Source organism: Sturnira hondurensis, unplaced genomic scaffold (genome assembly GCF_014824575.4).
Source record: "Sturnira hondurensis isolate 20B ecotype Veracruz unplaced genomic scaffold, ASM1482457v3 Scaffold0001872, whole genome shotgun sequence".
In the NCBI taxonomy this organism is placed as follows: Eukaryota; Metazoa; Chordata; class Mammalia; order Chiroptera; family Phyllostomidae; genus Sturnira; species Sturnira hondurensis.
Genome location: NW_028074503.1, coordinates 10,370,897 through 10,385,930, shown reverse-complemented (window position 1 = coordinate 10,385,930; position 15,034 = coordinate 10,370,897). Strand labels below are relative to the sequence as shown.

Sequence of the window (15,034 nt, the reverse complement as noted above, 5' to 3'; positions counted from 1 at the left end):
GATATTTTTCAACAGTGGTCTCTGAGCATTCTTTTAAGAAGTTAGTTATAAGACTGGAGATACTGTATTTGTAGCCATTATCTTTGTTTTCACTTTTTCCTTTTATTGAACATAGTTGAGAGTAGAGAACTTTTTAATTTTAGTCCATATTGGCAAAGAAAAGAAATCTGACAGTGGAAGATACAGTTTTTGACAATTATTAGACAAATAAGAAGATGAATACACTGAAACAGCAGTATTCTAACCTAGCACTGTCTGTTTGAAATATGTGAGCCACTTATATAGTTTTTTTAAGGTTTTATTTATTTATTTATTAGAGAGAGGGGAAGGGAGGGAGCAAGAGAGGGAGAGAAACATCAGAGAGTGTGGTTGCCTCTCATACATCTGCTCCTGGGGACCTAGCCTGCAACCCAGGCATGTGCCCTGACTGGGAATTGAACCAGCGACCCTTTGGTTCTCATCCCATGCTCATTCCACTGAGCTACACCAGCCAGGGCACTTACGTTAGGTTTTTTTTTTTTAATTATTATTTTATTTTTTTCTTATATTGATTATATCATTACAGTGGTTCTATTCCCCCCTTCATTCCCCTCCACCTGCACACCCCCTCCCCCACCATTCTCCCCTCCCTTAGTTTATAACCACATGTCTCAAGTTCTTTAGATTCTATATTTCCCCTACTATTCTTGCCCTCCCCCTATCTATTTTCTATCTACTGTCTATGCTATTTTCTGTACCTTCTCCTCCTCCCACTCCCCTGTTGCTAACCCTCCATGTGTTCTTCATTTCTATGGTTCCACTCCTGATCTAGCTGTCTTCTTGGTTTGCTTTTGTTTTAGGTGTAGTTGTTAATAACTGTGAGTTTGCTGTCCTTTCACTGTTAATATTTTTCATCTTCTTTTTCTTATAGCATTTAGCATTTCATATAATAAGGGCTTGGTGATGATGAACTCCTCGAACTTGACCTTATCTGAGAAGCACTTTATCTGCCCTTCTATTCTAAATGAAAGCTTTGCTGGATAAAGCAATCTTGGCTGTAGGTCTTTGGATTTCATGACTTAGAATATTTCTTTCCAGCCCCTTCTTGCCTGTGAGGTCTCTTTTGAGAAATCCGCTGACAGTCTGATGGGTACTCCTTTGTAGGTGACTGTCCCCTTATCCCTTGCTGCTTCTAGGATTCTCTCCTTCATTTTAGTCTTGGCTAATGTAATTATGATGTGCCTTGGTGTGTTCCTTCTTGGGTCCAACTTCTTTGGCACTCTCTGAGCTTCCTGGATTTCCTGGAAGTCTATTTCCTTTGCCAGACTGGGGAAGTTCTCCTTTATTATTTGTTCAAATAAGTTTTCCACTCGTGGCTGTTTCTTTCCCCCTTCTGGTACCCCTATAATCCGGATGTTGGAACGTTTAAAGATGTCCTGGAGGTTCCTAAGCCTCTCCTCATTTTTTTGAATTCTCATTTCTTCATTCCTTTCTGGTGGGATGTTTTGTTCTTCCTTCTGGTCCATTCCATTGATTTGAGTCCCAGTTTCCTTTCCATCAGTATTGGTTTCCTGTGCATTTCCCTGCGTTTCAGTTAGTTTAGCCTTCATATGTTCCTGTAATTTGTGACTATAATCAACCAGTTCTGTGAGCATCCTGATAAACAGTGTCTTGAACTGTGCTTCTAAGAGGCTGGCAATTTCTCGGTCTCTTAGAGTTATTGGCTCTGGGACTTTGAGTTCTTCTTCCGCCAACTTTTGGGCTGTTTGTGCCTGTTAAGTAGCAGGATCGGAGCCCTAGGTGTTCACCAGAGCAGAGCAACTCAGTCGCTGGGTTGTGACGTTGTATGTGGGGGCGGGGTCAAAGAGGAGCAATGGCGTCCCGCCTGCCACCTCCTGCCGAGGCCTCCACAGGTGCCGCAGCTGCCACCATCGCTGGCGCCTGCGAGTTTCGTCTCACTGCATGCGAATGTGCAACCGCAGTGAGCCCTCTGCCACTGGGTTCGCCCACTGGGGCCTGTGCAGTCCATCCATCTCACTGCACGAATGTGCGACCACGGTCAGTCTGCCCCGCACCCCGACTGGGTCCGGGCTGCCTGCGTGCCTGGGTCCGGGCTGCCTGCGTGCCTGGGTCGGGGGATCTTTCCTGCCCGATCCTGCTCCGCTGCTGGGTCTGCCCCTCTTACCAGTCCCGGTTGAACGGTTCGTTGTTGTTGGACTTCCGTATAGTTCAGTTTTCTGTTCTTTGGCTGCGTCTTTGTTCTCCAAACCTTTGTTGTATTCAAACTTGGTTGTGGGAGAAGGCACAGTGTTTCCACCTATGCCTCCATCTTGGCGGAAGTCCTAGTTTTTTAATATTCTGTAGCGACAATAAAAATAAGGAAGAAAGAGGTGAGATTAATTTTAATACTACATTTTATTCAACCCAGACTATACAAAATATTATCATTTCAACATGTAAGCAATAGAAAATTATATATTTTTTGTACTGTGTTTGAAATCTCATGTGTATTTTACACCTAGATCACAGATAAGCCACATTTCAGGTGCCTGCTAGTGGCTACCTACCTATTGGACAGCCTGGCTCTAGTGATGAAGTGGATCATGTACAGAAATTCCACCTTATGAGTCTTCAGATGACAATATCTAATCCAAATTTTCTATAACTCAAAAATTAATAACTGAGCAATGTATTTCTAAGGACAAAAAATAAACATAATATTCTCATCTAGCTAGTCAGCAATTTAACAGGAGGGATTTCACATAATATTATGAGAGAAGAACCTAGACCACTTCATTTTGTTAAAGGACATGTAACAGTATTCTTTCATCTTTTATGATGATTTTCTAACAATTTGCTTGATGCAGTTTGTAAGCGACAAATGCTGAAGGCAGGCATGTATATGAAGATGATTGGAAAGAGTAAGATGATGTAGAAATAAAAAATTCATTGGGTTTAATGTACTATTTGCTGTTAAGTCTAAAAATATGAAAGTTTTTTAGTGTTGGAGCAAATAAGATGACATTTTTCTCTTGAGCAAAATTATAAGCCATCAAATTTTCCAAAATGTTGTACCTTGACTATGCAAGTACAAGAAGAACCAGAAGTAATGATAAGCTAGAATTTATTAGAGATGTATTCAAATATGGAATCAGTAGTCACAAAGTGGATGTGCTCCAGGTCTGTTCATGACAGTTGGACATGCATCAATGGACAGTTAGTTGCATTCAAAGAATGTTGCCTAATTAAGGCATATACCTTTAAAAACCAAGAAAATATGGAATACAATTGGAGTTTGCTGTGTTTAAATTCTTACTAAATTTTTTTAAAGTTGTTTTTTTTTTTTTACTGTTCCTTTATTCTTAATTCTTTAGGTAATTGTAAAGTGAATTAAAAATAAAATATCAAGGGCTGGTTAGATTCAGATGGTTAAATGACAATGACTAATTTTTTCCCCCTGATATGCTGTGGGTTCAAAGGCATATAGTTTGAAAAGAGAACAATTTATTTTTTTTAATTTTCCACTGTGGTGTCTGAGAAATCTAAAAATTGGGCATATGTAATCATGACTGTCTTTGGAATACTTTGATTTTTGCTGATTCTGCTGAAAACACTTGATTAGAAGTAGTCCCCTCAAGAACAGTCACTATGTTTATTGTTAAAATGTTAGTATTTCTTACTTCTTCATATTATCTAAGATCTTTTATGACTTGCAAACTGTTAAATTTTATGAGTTTTGATTTTAATTTGTTGTGGCTTTTGTATTCTAAGATCCTCTGTATTAAACTATATATTCTGATAATCCCAGAATTTAGTGTCAAATATTTTTTAGAGTCTGTACATTTATCTAAGTAATATACATTTACTTATTTAATTCCTTTCCTTTACTTGGATATTTTAATACAAGGTGAGGCAAATGGAGGTTTTCAGTTGTTCATATGGAAAAAAATACAATAATAACATAAGCATAAACTTTTGCATACTCACAACTGTAAACCTACTTTTGACCCACTCTGTTAAATTAGTATTGGTATATCTACTATTTATCTAAAGTTGCATTGTAGTAAGTACCAACATTATTTGTAGTATGTTAATATTTCTTAGTCTAACTGTGATTTTCTGGCACTTTGAGCTTTCGAGAATGATTAGGAAGGGAAAATATGTGATTCACAGGTAATGTTTATATTTAGAGCATTCGGTCTCTTTCACCTGAAGATTTGGGGTTACTAAGTACTTTGGTTTCAGTAGGATGAGGACCAGAGTTGGTCTAGGTTCAGCACACTGCTGTAACCCTTGTTAGATATTTATTGGGAACATTAACAAGTTGTGTACCAAATTACTGGTACTAAGAAGGGAACAAAGAAGGGGGGTTGGGGGATAGAGCATTGTTGTGGGGGAGTTTTGTCTAGCAGAGTCCCCGGGCCATTGTCGATGAAGATAAGTCTACCATGACATCATCTGCTTTGGGGAGGAAAGGTGGCCAATCTCTCAAAGGGCCAGGAGCCTGTTCCTCAGTGGGCTTTTACTGGATTCAGTTTGAACAGGAATACAGGTAGAGTTCAATCATTGTCAGACAGTAAGGATCAAAAACAGTAGATAACATTCAGAGAACTATGAGGGCTTATTCTGAGTCAGGGTCGGTTAGCTAAAGGCCTATAAAACTTTGGGAAACAAACTCATTTCATGCTTGGACCCTTATCAGAAAACTGAGGACATTCTTAGCAAAGCAGGTTTCACAGGATTTTATGCATTCTTTCTTAGGCAGGATTGCTCAGGGAACTGCCTGTTCCTGCCCAGGGCCACACCCACCTCCAGCATTGTTTCAGGCTTAATTCAGGCAGGGGAAGTAAAGCAGCCAAGAAATTAGGAGACTTCTTGCAGACAGAATGAGGAGGACTCAGGCTATGTCAAAGTGGAAGAGTGAGGGTCCATCACCTCCTTTTTCTATAGGCTCCCCCCACCCAGTCCTTCCCTGAGGGCCCCTTTGTGACCATGCCTGTCTTTGGTTGTTCCTCCCTTGAGGAATCTTTCCTGACATTGGCTAAGCAGTCATCCTCCTGGGGTCAAGCAGAGTGAAGTAAGAGTGGGCAGAGGCCATGCCCCTGCCAGGGAGATAAGCTTTGTCTCCCTAGTGGCTTATGGTCCCGAGGTCCTTTACTCAGCCTTAGCCATGGGGGTTTCAGTTTCTTAAACCAGGCAAGGCAGTTCCAAAAATATGTTTTTTGGCCATTAGCTGCCTTCCTTACCCTTCTTTACCAAGACAAAATACATTCTGCATAGTGACTGGTAGGACATGTGGTTGCTGTTTCAATCCCAAAAAAGAAGATGTAGAAATGGAAAGGGATATGGGTGAAATACTGATTTCATCCCACAAGAAATATAAGAGATTTCTAAAGGGAGAGAATTGTCACTAAATGTTGAAACCTTTTGTTAATGTAAAACATTTAAAGACTACTCTTTTTCTACTTTCTGTAAGAGTGTCATTTGAAAAAAAATGGAAGGGTGCCCTTGATTTATTGGCTTGTAAAATAACTGAAGGAGGACTTTCTTTTTTTAATTGTCATTCAAGTACGCTTGTCTCCATTTTCCCCTCAGCAGTCCTCACCTCACCCCCCCCTTCCCACCCCTGATCCTACTCCCTTTTGGCTTTGTCCATGTGTCCTTCATACATACTCTCCTTGACGACCTTCCTTGTCCTTCTTTCCCCTGTTATCACCCTCTTCCCGTCCCTCTGGTTATTGTCAGTTTGTTGTTTATTTCAATATCTCTGGTTATATTTTGCTTGCTTGTTTGATTTGTTGATTAAGTTTCAATTATAGGTGAGATCATATGGTATTTGTCTTTCACTGGCTGGCTTATTTCACTTAGCATAAGGCTCTTCAAATCCATCCATGCTGTCACAAAGGGTAGGAGTTAATTCTTTCTGCTGTGTAATATTTTATTGTGTAAATGTACCACAGTTTTTTGATCTACTTGTTTACTGATGAGCAATTAGGCTGCTTCCAACACTTGGCTATTGTAAATTGTGCTGCTATGAACATTGAGGTGCCTAGGTTCTTCTGATTTGGTGTTTCAGGATTCTTAGGGTATGATCCCAGCAGTGGAATTGCCCGGTCAAAATGCAGTTCCATTTTTAGTTTTCTGAGAAAATTTCCAAAGTCAACACTGTAAAACAAGTTACATTCAGTGAGGTACAGCTTCTATCAATGCCCCTCACCCCCTTTCTCATCTCTAATTAGATTCGTCCTTCTATTACTTTCATGGCAATGTAATCAAATACTACCTGTGTGGTTCTTTTCTTCCCTTTCTTACACAAAAATGCATGTTTTTCTGTTGTCTTTTTTTTTCACTTAACAGTATATTCCAGAGAGTTCATTACTGTAATATCTAGAGATTTTCTCTTTTCTCTTACAATTGTATAGTACATCCACTTAATGAATGTCCTCTCTTGATGGACTTAATGGTTTTCTAGTCTTTTATTTCAGATAGTTTTGCAGCAGATAGCCATTTTGGAAGATCTGATTTGTTCAGAACTCTCCAGCATACCATGAAACAAATCCCTATCCTTTCTTTTCTTGTCGTTGGTACTAAATGAAAATATACATTACTTTTTAGACTAATTTTGACAGATTGGAGGGACGATGTATTTGTTGATTGGTAAGAAAATTGATTTTGCATGGTAGGTAACAGACTAGTCTGTGTCATTTATTCTTAAATTTTTCCACTTTTCATATAGATTGTAATGTTTGTGGATACATTTTTCTTCTATGGGAATGAACATGAAATTGTTACACTCATAGCCCTTCTAAACAATATATGGATTATTCTTGTAAGGCATTTGTTGTAAAATTTTGTGTGTATATGGTGCCAGGTTAAATACGCTGTTTGGTCAAACTGAATACCTTTTTTACTATAACCTTCCCAGTCATTTAATGTAATATTATAATATAAACAGAAAACCTATTTGCCATGTTTAGCGATTAATATGAAAACAAAATACAGTAAGACTTGGTAATCAGCATAAGTAGCTAGGAATGGAATGTCCTTTTATAGTAAAACTGATTAAGATAATACGCTTAAACCTAGTGAAATAACTAAGTTTAAGTTCAAATTAAAAATGTTAGAATGATTGTAATGTAAAATCATTAGTATGGAGCAAGAGATTTTTAAGAAATGTGTAATATACATTACACATTTCTTAAAATGTGTACAGAAATATACGTGTATAGAAAGCAAAAACACACATCTTTACATTTGATTATAAGTTAAGCATGCTTTGAAATACCATTTAAAGAGGTTTTGTTACTTTCATACTCAAGTAATGAAATTGTAAAGTAGTCTTTGTCAGCCTTGCCACTATCGACATGGAGCCAAATAATTTTGTTTTTGTGGGGGGCTGTCTTGTTCTGTTTATTGAAGGATGTTTTGTATCGTTCCTATCTTCTTTGCCTTGATGCCAGTAGCACACACTCCTCACCCCTAGTTGTGACAACCTGAAGTATCTCCAGACATTGCTGAGTGTTTCCTGAGGGTAAAAATCGCTTTCCATAAATAATATCATTTATGGAAAGGAGCTACGTGTGTCAACACGACTAGTGGCAGGGACACAAAACTGTGGTTTTAAAAGCTTTTTACTCATGTAGGTAATAGTTAAAACATTAATAGGTAAGTTGTGGGCTTATTGTGTAGGTTTGGGAATAAATCAGTTTTATTTTGCAAATATAGGTACTCATGTATGAATATATTTGTGTATATGACTATATACATACACATCATGATATATATATTAAAGCACAGGTGAAAATCTTTTATCTTTAAGAACAAGTTAAAAATGCTTGTTTTTCCCTAGAAATTACTATCTTATGCCTTTAAGAATTGTGGACTTGAAATTTTGTCTGTTGTAAACTGAGTCTATTGAGAAATTTGAACTGTTTTATATATGGTTAATTTTAGCTACTACTCCATGGTTTGAGTCTTACAGAGAGACCTTCCTTCAGTCAATGCCAGCATCAGATCATGAATTTCTGAACCACTATTTAGCATGTATCCTTTGCTGTTTGCGTTCTCTTAAAATCAAATGGTTTGGAAGTTACTAATTTCAGAAATAGTTATATGAAGGCAAAACTGTTGAAAGGATGTAAAGAAGGGAGAAATTTTTTTAAATTGATGATTCTTCAAGTTTTCATTATTGTTTTGTCAAGTGGCATCCTAGAGACAGGATTTTTGATTACAAAATAAGAATATTTAGGGCTTATTTTTTTAATCCTCCAACTCAAGTAGTTTATACTTAGTAAGTTTTTAGCCATTTTAGAAAGAGAAAATAAAGACTGCCAGTGTTAACTCTTTATGATGATTGCCTCAAAATTAATTGCTGTTGTAAAAGCTCATATTTAAAAACAGTTTTCTAGTGTTTTAGTAACTTTTATAACTGCTAACCTCTTTTGACAGTTAATGGTTTTTTAAATTTTATTCATTCATTTATTTATTTATTTAAAATTTTTTATTTATTTATAAACACAGGAGACGGAAAGGAGAAAGAGAGGGAGAGACAGACATGTGCCCTGACTGGGAATCAAACCAGTGACCTTTGGTTCATAGGCCCATGCTCAACCCACTGAGCTATACCAGCCAGGGCCAGTTAATGGTTTTTTAAATGAGGTTACAAAGAAAAGAGGTAGAATAGAGTATGAAATTACAGGGAAATGGAATGGAGGGGAGCAAGGATTAGCAGAATTGTTCAGTATGTTGATAGCTGTACAATTTTGGTGTTGTCCATTTTTATTTCCTTGGACTTCCGTATTGATACGTAAATAACCTAAAATCTGTTGACAAAAAATCTGAACAAGATTTAGCACTTTGAATTACTTAGAAGTGCTGGAGAAATTATCTTGTGCTTGCTGTGAAAATCTGTGAAATCAGAATTTTTTTAGCTCAGAAAATGTTTTCCTAAGTTTATTTTAACAGGATAATTTTATCATTGAGTGATAAGTGATTATTACCTTAATAATACGGTTTACAAGGCATGTTGGTAGCATCATCTGGAGAAGCTGACCCCGTGGAACAGTTTTCAAAGTTGTCACAAGAACAGCATCGAATTCAGCACAACAGTGATTATACCTACCCCAAGTGGTTTATACCAAATACACTTAAATATTACGTACTTTTACATGATGTAAGTGCAGGAGATGAACAGAGGTAAGCTTTCCATTTTCTTTAAGAACATTTTTTAATTAAGTGATTTAACTTTAATTTGGGCATGTAAATTTCAGATAATGCTTTTCATCTAAGAAAATAACATTTTATTTATTTATTTTAAATATTTTATTTATTTGTTTTTAGAGATTGGAGAAGGGAGAGAGAAAGAGAGGAAACACTGAATGCTTGCCTTTCACATGCCCCCACCCCAGGCATGTGCCCTGACTGGTAACTGAACCAGTGAACTTTTGGCTCTCAGGCCAGCACGCAGGCCACTGAGCCACACCAGCCAGAGCAGAAAGTAAAAACTTGCTAATGAAATATTTAACTGTATCTTTTATTTGAGAGTTATATTCAGCAGCTGAGTCATTTTACATTAGATTTCAAATGCTTACCCAAACTTTTCTTTCACTATAAATCTCTTTTAGTACAATCTTTGTACAAAGGTGCTTGGCATTTTACACCTATAGGTTTAAGGTGTTATTCCTTGCTTTATATACAATTATTTCTTATTTTTTCACTTTTCCCAGTTTTCCTCCTAACTTTTCACTTCCCAGCTGTTGCTTAAAGCCTTAAAGGCACTTCATTTTTCACTCTTCACTCTTTGTCACTTTACATTTTAGCCTTGGTGTTTTCTACAACCTCAAAAACATGCAAACTTGTTGTGTTCTCTTTAATATTTTTATTAATAATTTGCTGTAGTTCTTTTATCTTTGGGTATGTGAATAACTTACTTTAAAAATAAGTTCTTGTAAAATAAGGCAGTATTAAAGCAATTTTACTCCAAAATGCTTTAGTTTACTTTGACTTTTGGGTCAAGATGTGTATCAAATTAATCTGTTTTACAGTTTTCTGATGTCTCAGTGACACTTACAATATGCAGTTAAATAACTTTTGCCCTTGTTTTGAGCACAAACCATCTTTTTAATAAATTTTCCTCTATAAAGCCAAAGAATTATTTTGAGGATTACTAATCTTTAGTAATCTTTGCAATCATAAATAGTCTGTAGCCTATAGAATAACAAATAAACATAATTTGAACTGGCTATTAAGATTAGTTTTTATCAGTTTGAATATGTTATGTATCTTCTAAGATAGTTAATTAGTAATTCAAGTATTAGGCCAGTAATTCATATGTTTAGCAGTATCATTGGTAAATAAGAAGTTTAGCTTATTGAACTTGAGTGTATGTACATATGTATATATACTCATCTGTGTTTATATAAATACGTAACTGTTTTACTTATTGAGCCTTCATTTTATAGCATGTAATATGATTTAATTCTGTGCAAGGCTTGTTATTTGTATAGTGTTAGCAATTTGAATATAAGATTTTACAGGTTTTTCTTTTTGTACTAGATTGCTGATTGATTTAAAAAGTACCTATTTAAACTAGATTAGCTCTGAGTACCAAAATTGCATTTTCTATTACAATGTACTGTTTGCTGCTTAGGCTGTTTTGAATTTGATAAATTGGAATTATGTTACTTCCCACCAACTAGAAACTTCAGTTAATTTAAAGAACAGAAATCAAAATGCTTTTAGTTACCCGTATAGCTCATGGGTATAACTATTACAAATTTTGCAAGAAAAATGGATGAATTTTATGTAATAAATACTGTGGCTGTTCTTCTTGAGTTTCCTCTTTTCTTCCATACTGTTTTTCTTTAGAGGAAGCTAAATGAAGGGTAAACTTGCAGTAAAAAATGTTTTCTGAGTTTTGGGTGCTACACTTTTCTGTTTTAACGCTTATGTTTTTTGAAAAATGTCTTTTCTTGAAGACAGAATTTCTCAGGCATATTTCCTGAAATCCCCACAGTTGAAAGAGTTACTGATTTATAAGTTTGCAGCTACTCTTTGGAAGTTTGTAGTTTACAGTAGCACAGGGAAGACTCAGTGATGGTTTGCTGCAAAGAAACTGAGTTTGTTTACTGTGTATTCCCCATACTAGTGTGACCACCAGAACTCTCTTTGAATAATGTAGGAATACCTTGCAAATTTTATCCCATGAAACACACTTTGGAAACTCTGCTTTATCCAAGCAAGCTAAATTTCAGTTAAGATCATGATCTTTGTTTTCATTTTAAAGTTATTCTAATTTTCTGTTCTGTCTTTCGGGGGATAATTTTTGTATTATTTTTATATTGGTATCTTTTATTGCCTAAGGTCTGCCCCCTATTTACTACACACTTTTTTTTTTCATTTTTAAATTTAGAGCTGAATCCATTTATGAAGAAATGAAACAGAAATATGGAACTCAGGGTTGCTATTTGCTTAAAATTAATTCTCGAACGTCGAATCGAGCATCAGATGAACAGATACCAGATCCTTGGAGTCAGTATCTTCAGAAAAATAGTATTCAAAACCAGGTATATGTAAAAAACAATGAAGCAAACCACAAAAGCTGTATGACATTGTTTTCATTGTAGAATTGTTTATGTCTTGGTTTAACTAGTAAAATCAATAATATTTATTTTGGAATCTGGCTGGTTTTCATACTTTACCATGTGAGCTCTTAAATGAGTGGTTGAAAAGCTGTTTTTAACTAATGATCCTTATATGTACTCCTTTCAGGTACATAATATCAGTGTTAATTGATCTTTTTTCTTAAAAGATGAAAAGTGAATACACATTAAGAATTGGATTCAATTGGCTAGACATATAGAGGATAGTATTTTTGACTTGTACATTTCATTCATAATGAAAGCTTGCAGTCAATTCTTTGTTTTTCACATGCTCTGGGGTTGCCTTCTTTCTTTTTCCACATGCTGTTCTTAGGGCTACATTTTAGAGCTCATACCTTGTTAGGTAGGTCTTTTCCCCTGTAACTGTGGGGGAGCTCCACCTACAGAGCCATCCACCTCATCCGCCATGGATGAGAGAGAATAAGTCTCCCAAGACATGATCTGCTTGGGGAGGAAAGGTGGCTGATCCCTCAAAGAAGGGCCAGAAGCCTGTTCCTCAGTGGGTTTTTATTGGATTCAGTTTGAACAGGAATACAGGTAGAGTTCAATCATTGTCAGGCAGTAAGGATCAAAAACAGTAGATAAGATTCAGAGAACTATGAGGGCTTATTCTGAGTCAGAGTCAGTTAGCTAAAGGGCTGTAAAACTTTGGGAAACAAACTCATTTCATGCTTGGACCCTTATCAGAAAACTGAGGACAGTCTTAGCAAAGCAGGTTTCACAGGATTTTATGCATTCTTTCTTAGGCAGGATTGCTCAGGGAACTGCCTGTTCCTGCCCAGGGCCACACCCACCTCCAGCATTGTTTCAGGCTTAATTCAGGCAGGGGAAGTAAAGCAGCCAAGAAATTAGGAGACTTCTTGCAGACAGAATGAGGAGGACTCAGGCTATGTCAAAGTGGAAGAGTGAGGGTCCATCACCTCCTTTTTCTATAGGCTCCCCCCCGCCCAGTCCTTCCCTGAGGGCCCCTTTGTGACCATGCCTGTCTTCAGTTATCCCTCCTGGGGTCAAGCAGAGTGAAGTAAGAGTGGGCAGAGGCGGTCCCCCTGCCAGGGAGTTACGCTTTGTCTCCCTAGTGGCTTATGGTCCCAAGGTCTCTTTACTCAGCCTTAGCCATGGGGGTTACAGCTTCTGAAACCAGGCAGGGTGGTTCCCAACACCTACCTTTCTTCTGATTTTTTTCCTTCTGAATTTTCAGGAAGTCTTGTGTCTTCCTAATTTATTTTCTTAATCTAGAGTTTTAGACTAATGTTAACTATTGTCTGTTGGCTGAAGTGGGTTGGTTTCACACTGTTAAACTTTTAAGATAGCATTGTATGCTACCTAGTAGTAGTCAGATGACAAGTTCCTCAGATTAGTTCAGATAATCAGGAGTTGACTGTTTTTGTTTAGAGGTAGCATTTCTTAAGTAATTGGAAAATAATATTTATATTTGATACATTTAAACCATATTATGTATCTATGTGACATTTAAAAATATATCAATTATAATGTAGTTTATGTAACTTTTGGTGTTCTGTAAATATTTAGTAGTCTCTTTGCCTTGTTTTTCTATTTTATATATCAGCAGGGCATATATAGTGCTGTACTGACATTTTAATAATCAGATGATTGCTGACCTTTAAGATAATGCAAGGGGAAAATGTGAGAGAAAGAAGCAGTTGTTTGTGAAGGGGCTCTATTTTTAAAATGGTCCTTCAGGGCCACACTCAGAATAGGAACAGTGTTGAAATGCTCAGTTTAGAGCCCAGCTATCTTAGGGTTGGGAAGGGCAACATCAGTCAGATTGTTCAGTTTCAGAACATTTAACAGAAGACCAGAGATGTCAGCAATTCTATAGCTTATAACCCAGAAGCCCAACATTGGAGGATACTTGAAAGGTTATCAAATCCAACTGCTGTTTTATAATGGTTTAATTTCCTTTGAACCTATGAACCACTTCCTCTAGTGACAGTACACATTACCTTCTCAGGTGACACTTTCCGTGTTTGAACAACTTCAAGGATCAACTAAAAATTTTCTTTGTTTGTACTCATTAGTCCTGTGAAGACTGTATCAATTTTCTGTTAAGACAACTTTTAAAATATAGGAGGATAGTACTCATGTCTCCTTTTATTTTTTTTCCAGGCTAAATAATACCCAATTTTTTTCAAAAAAATTTAAAATTTAAAATGGTGGCTTCAGACCATTTCTTGTCATGATCACATCCCTGTTACTAAGTTCTAGTTTATATATTTCCCTTAAGGTATGGTACTTGGAATAATATCTCATACTTATGGTCTCATGGACAAGTCTAGGTGTTTTTAGTTTTCTTTGTTGACTGAGAAATGAGTGCTTTTGTACAAATAAACATTGCATTGGATATTTTTCCAGAGCATTTTGATGACCACAGCATATTAACACTGGCTTCATGACCAGGAGGTTCCATACCATCTTTCTTTTTTTCCCCTGGGTTGACTCTAGTAGACTCTTGCTGTTGTTATTCCTTACTTGGACACATGTACAGATATTCATAATTGGCATGTATCTTTGACATGTAAACAGATTTAACTGAGCTAGAGATAATTTGAATTCAGAAGAATTAGAGTAGATTCAGTGTGAAAGGGAATTTAAGATGACAGTAGCTATGGACTAGAGTGCTAGAAAAAGATACATGGCAGATGTTAAGGAACAGGAGATTGGAAGAAGAGAGACTTGTTGAAGCAAATAAATGAGATGGACAGTTAGCAGAGCAACCATACTTGTGGATGGATTTAGTGTTATCCTAAACGTGATTGAATATAAATGCTTAATGCCTTTTATTTTGTTTTGATAGGAATCATATGAAGATGGCCCTTGTACTGTAACTTCAAATAAGAATTCTGATAGTAACTTGCTTTCATTGGATGGATTAGATAATGAAGTCAAAGGTCTTGATATATTTTCTTTACATTTCGCTTTTGATTGAAAATATGCACTATTGTCAAAGCATGCTAAACTTTATAGATTAAAGATGGGAGAAATTTTCATAATAAAAAAATAAGTTTTATTTGACACGTAAAATTTGTTTTGTATGAGTAATACACTTAAAAATTCTTTTGTATTAAGCAAGGGAAGATAGGATGTGCAGAATGCTTATTTCCAGAATTCACATGATTTTATTTTTGTATTTTAAATTATGGTTTCAGTAGTAGGGGTAGCTTTAAAATTTTTTATTTTAGTGTTTCTCATTGCTTATTTGTGCTATTTGAAAGTAATTCTTTATATTTAAAAATTGTTTTTGATTTGTGTATATGAATTTTAAAATTTCTGTTATGTATAACAAGTATTAACACAAGGCCTGTAGTTTTTAATCTTTTGGGTTTTTTTTAAGATTTTTCTTTTTTAGACAGAGGGGAAGGGTGGGAGAAAGGGAG

General features: G+C 36.1%; 1 protein-coding gene across 4 annotated transcripts in view; it reads left to right on the top strand.

Moving 5' to 3' along the window:
- Positions 1 to 15,034, top strand: part of TRAPPC8 (trafficking protein particle complex subunit 8) — an 85,506-nt gene that overhangs the window by 11,228 nt on the left and 59,244 nt on the right. For all 4 annotated transcript variants that reach the window (XM_037032524.1, XM_037032514.1, XM_037032543.1 and 1 more), the window contains exons 3-6: positions 7,933 to 8,022; positions 9,000 to 9,174; positions 11,390 to 11,543; positions 14,455 to 14,548. In XM_037032524.1, coding sequence (XP_036888419.1) covers positions 7,933 to 8,022; positions 9,000 to 9,174; positions 11,390 to 11,543; positions 14,455 to 14,548 — 513 coding nt within the window. The remainder of the gene's footprint in view (positions 1 to 7,932; positions 8,023 to 8,999; positions 9,175 to 11,389; positions 11,544 to 14,454; positions 14,549 to 15,034) is intronic.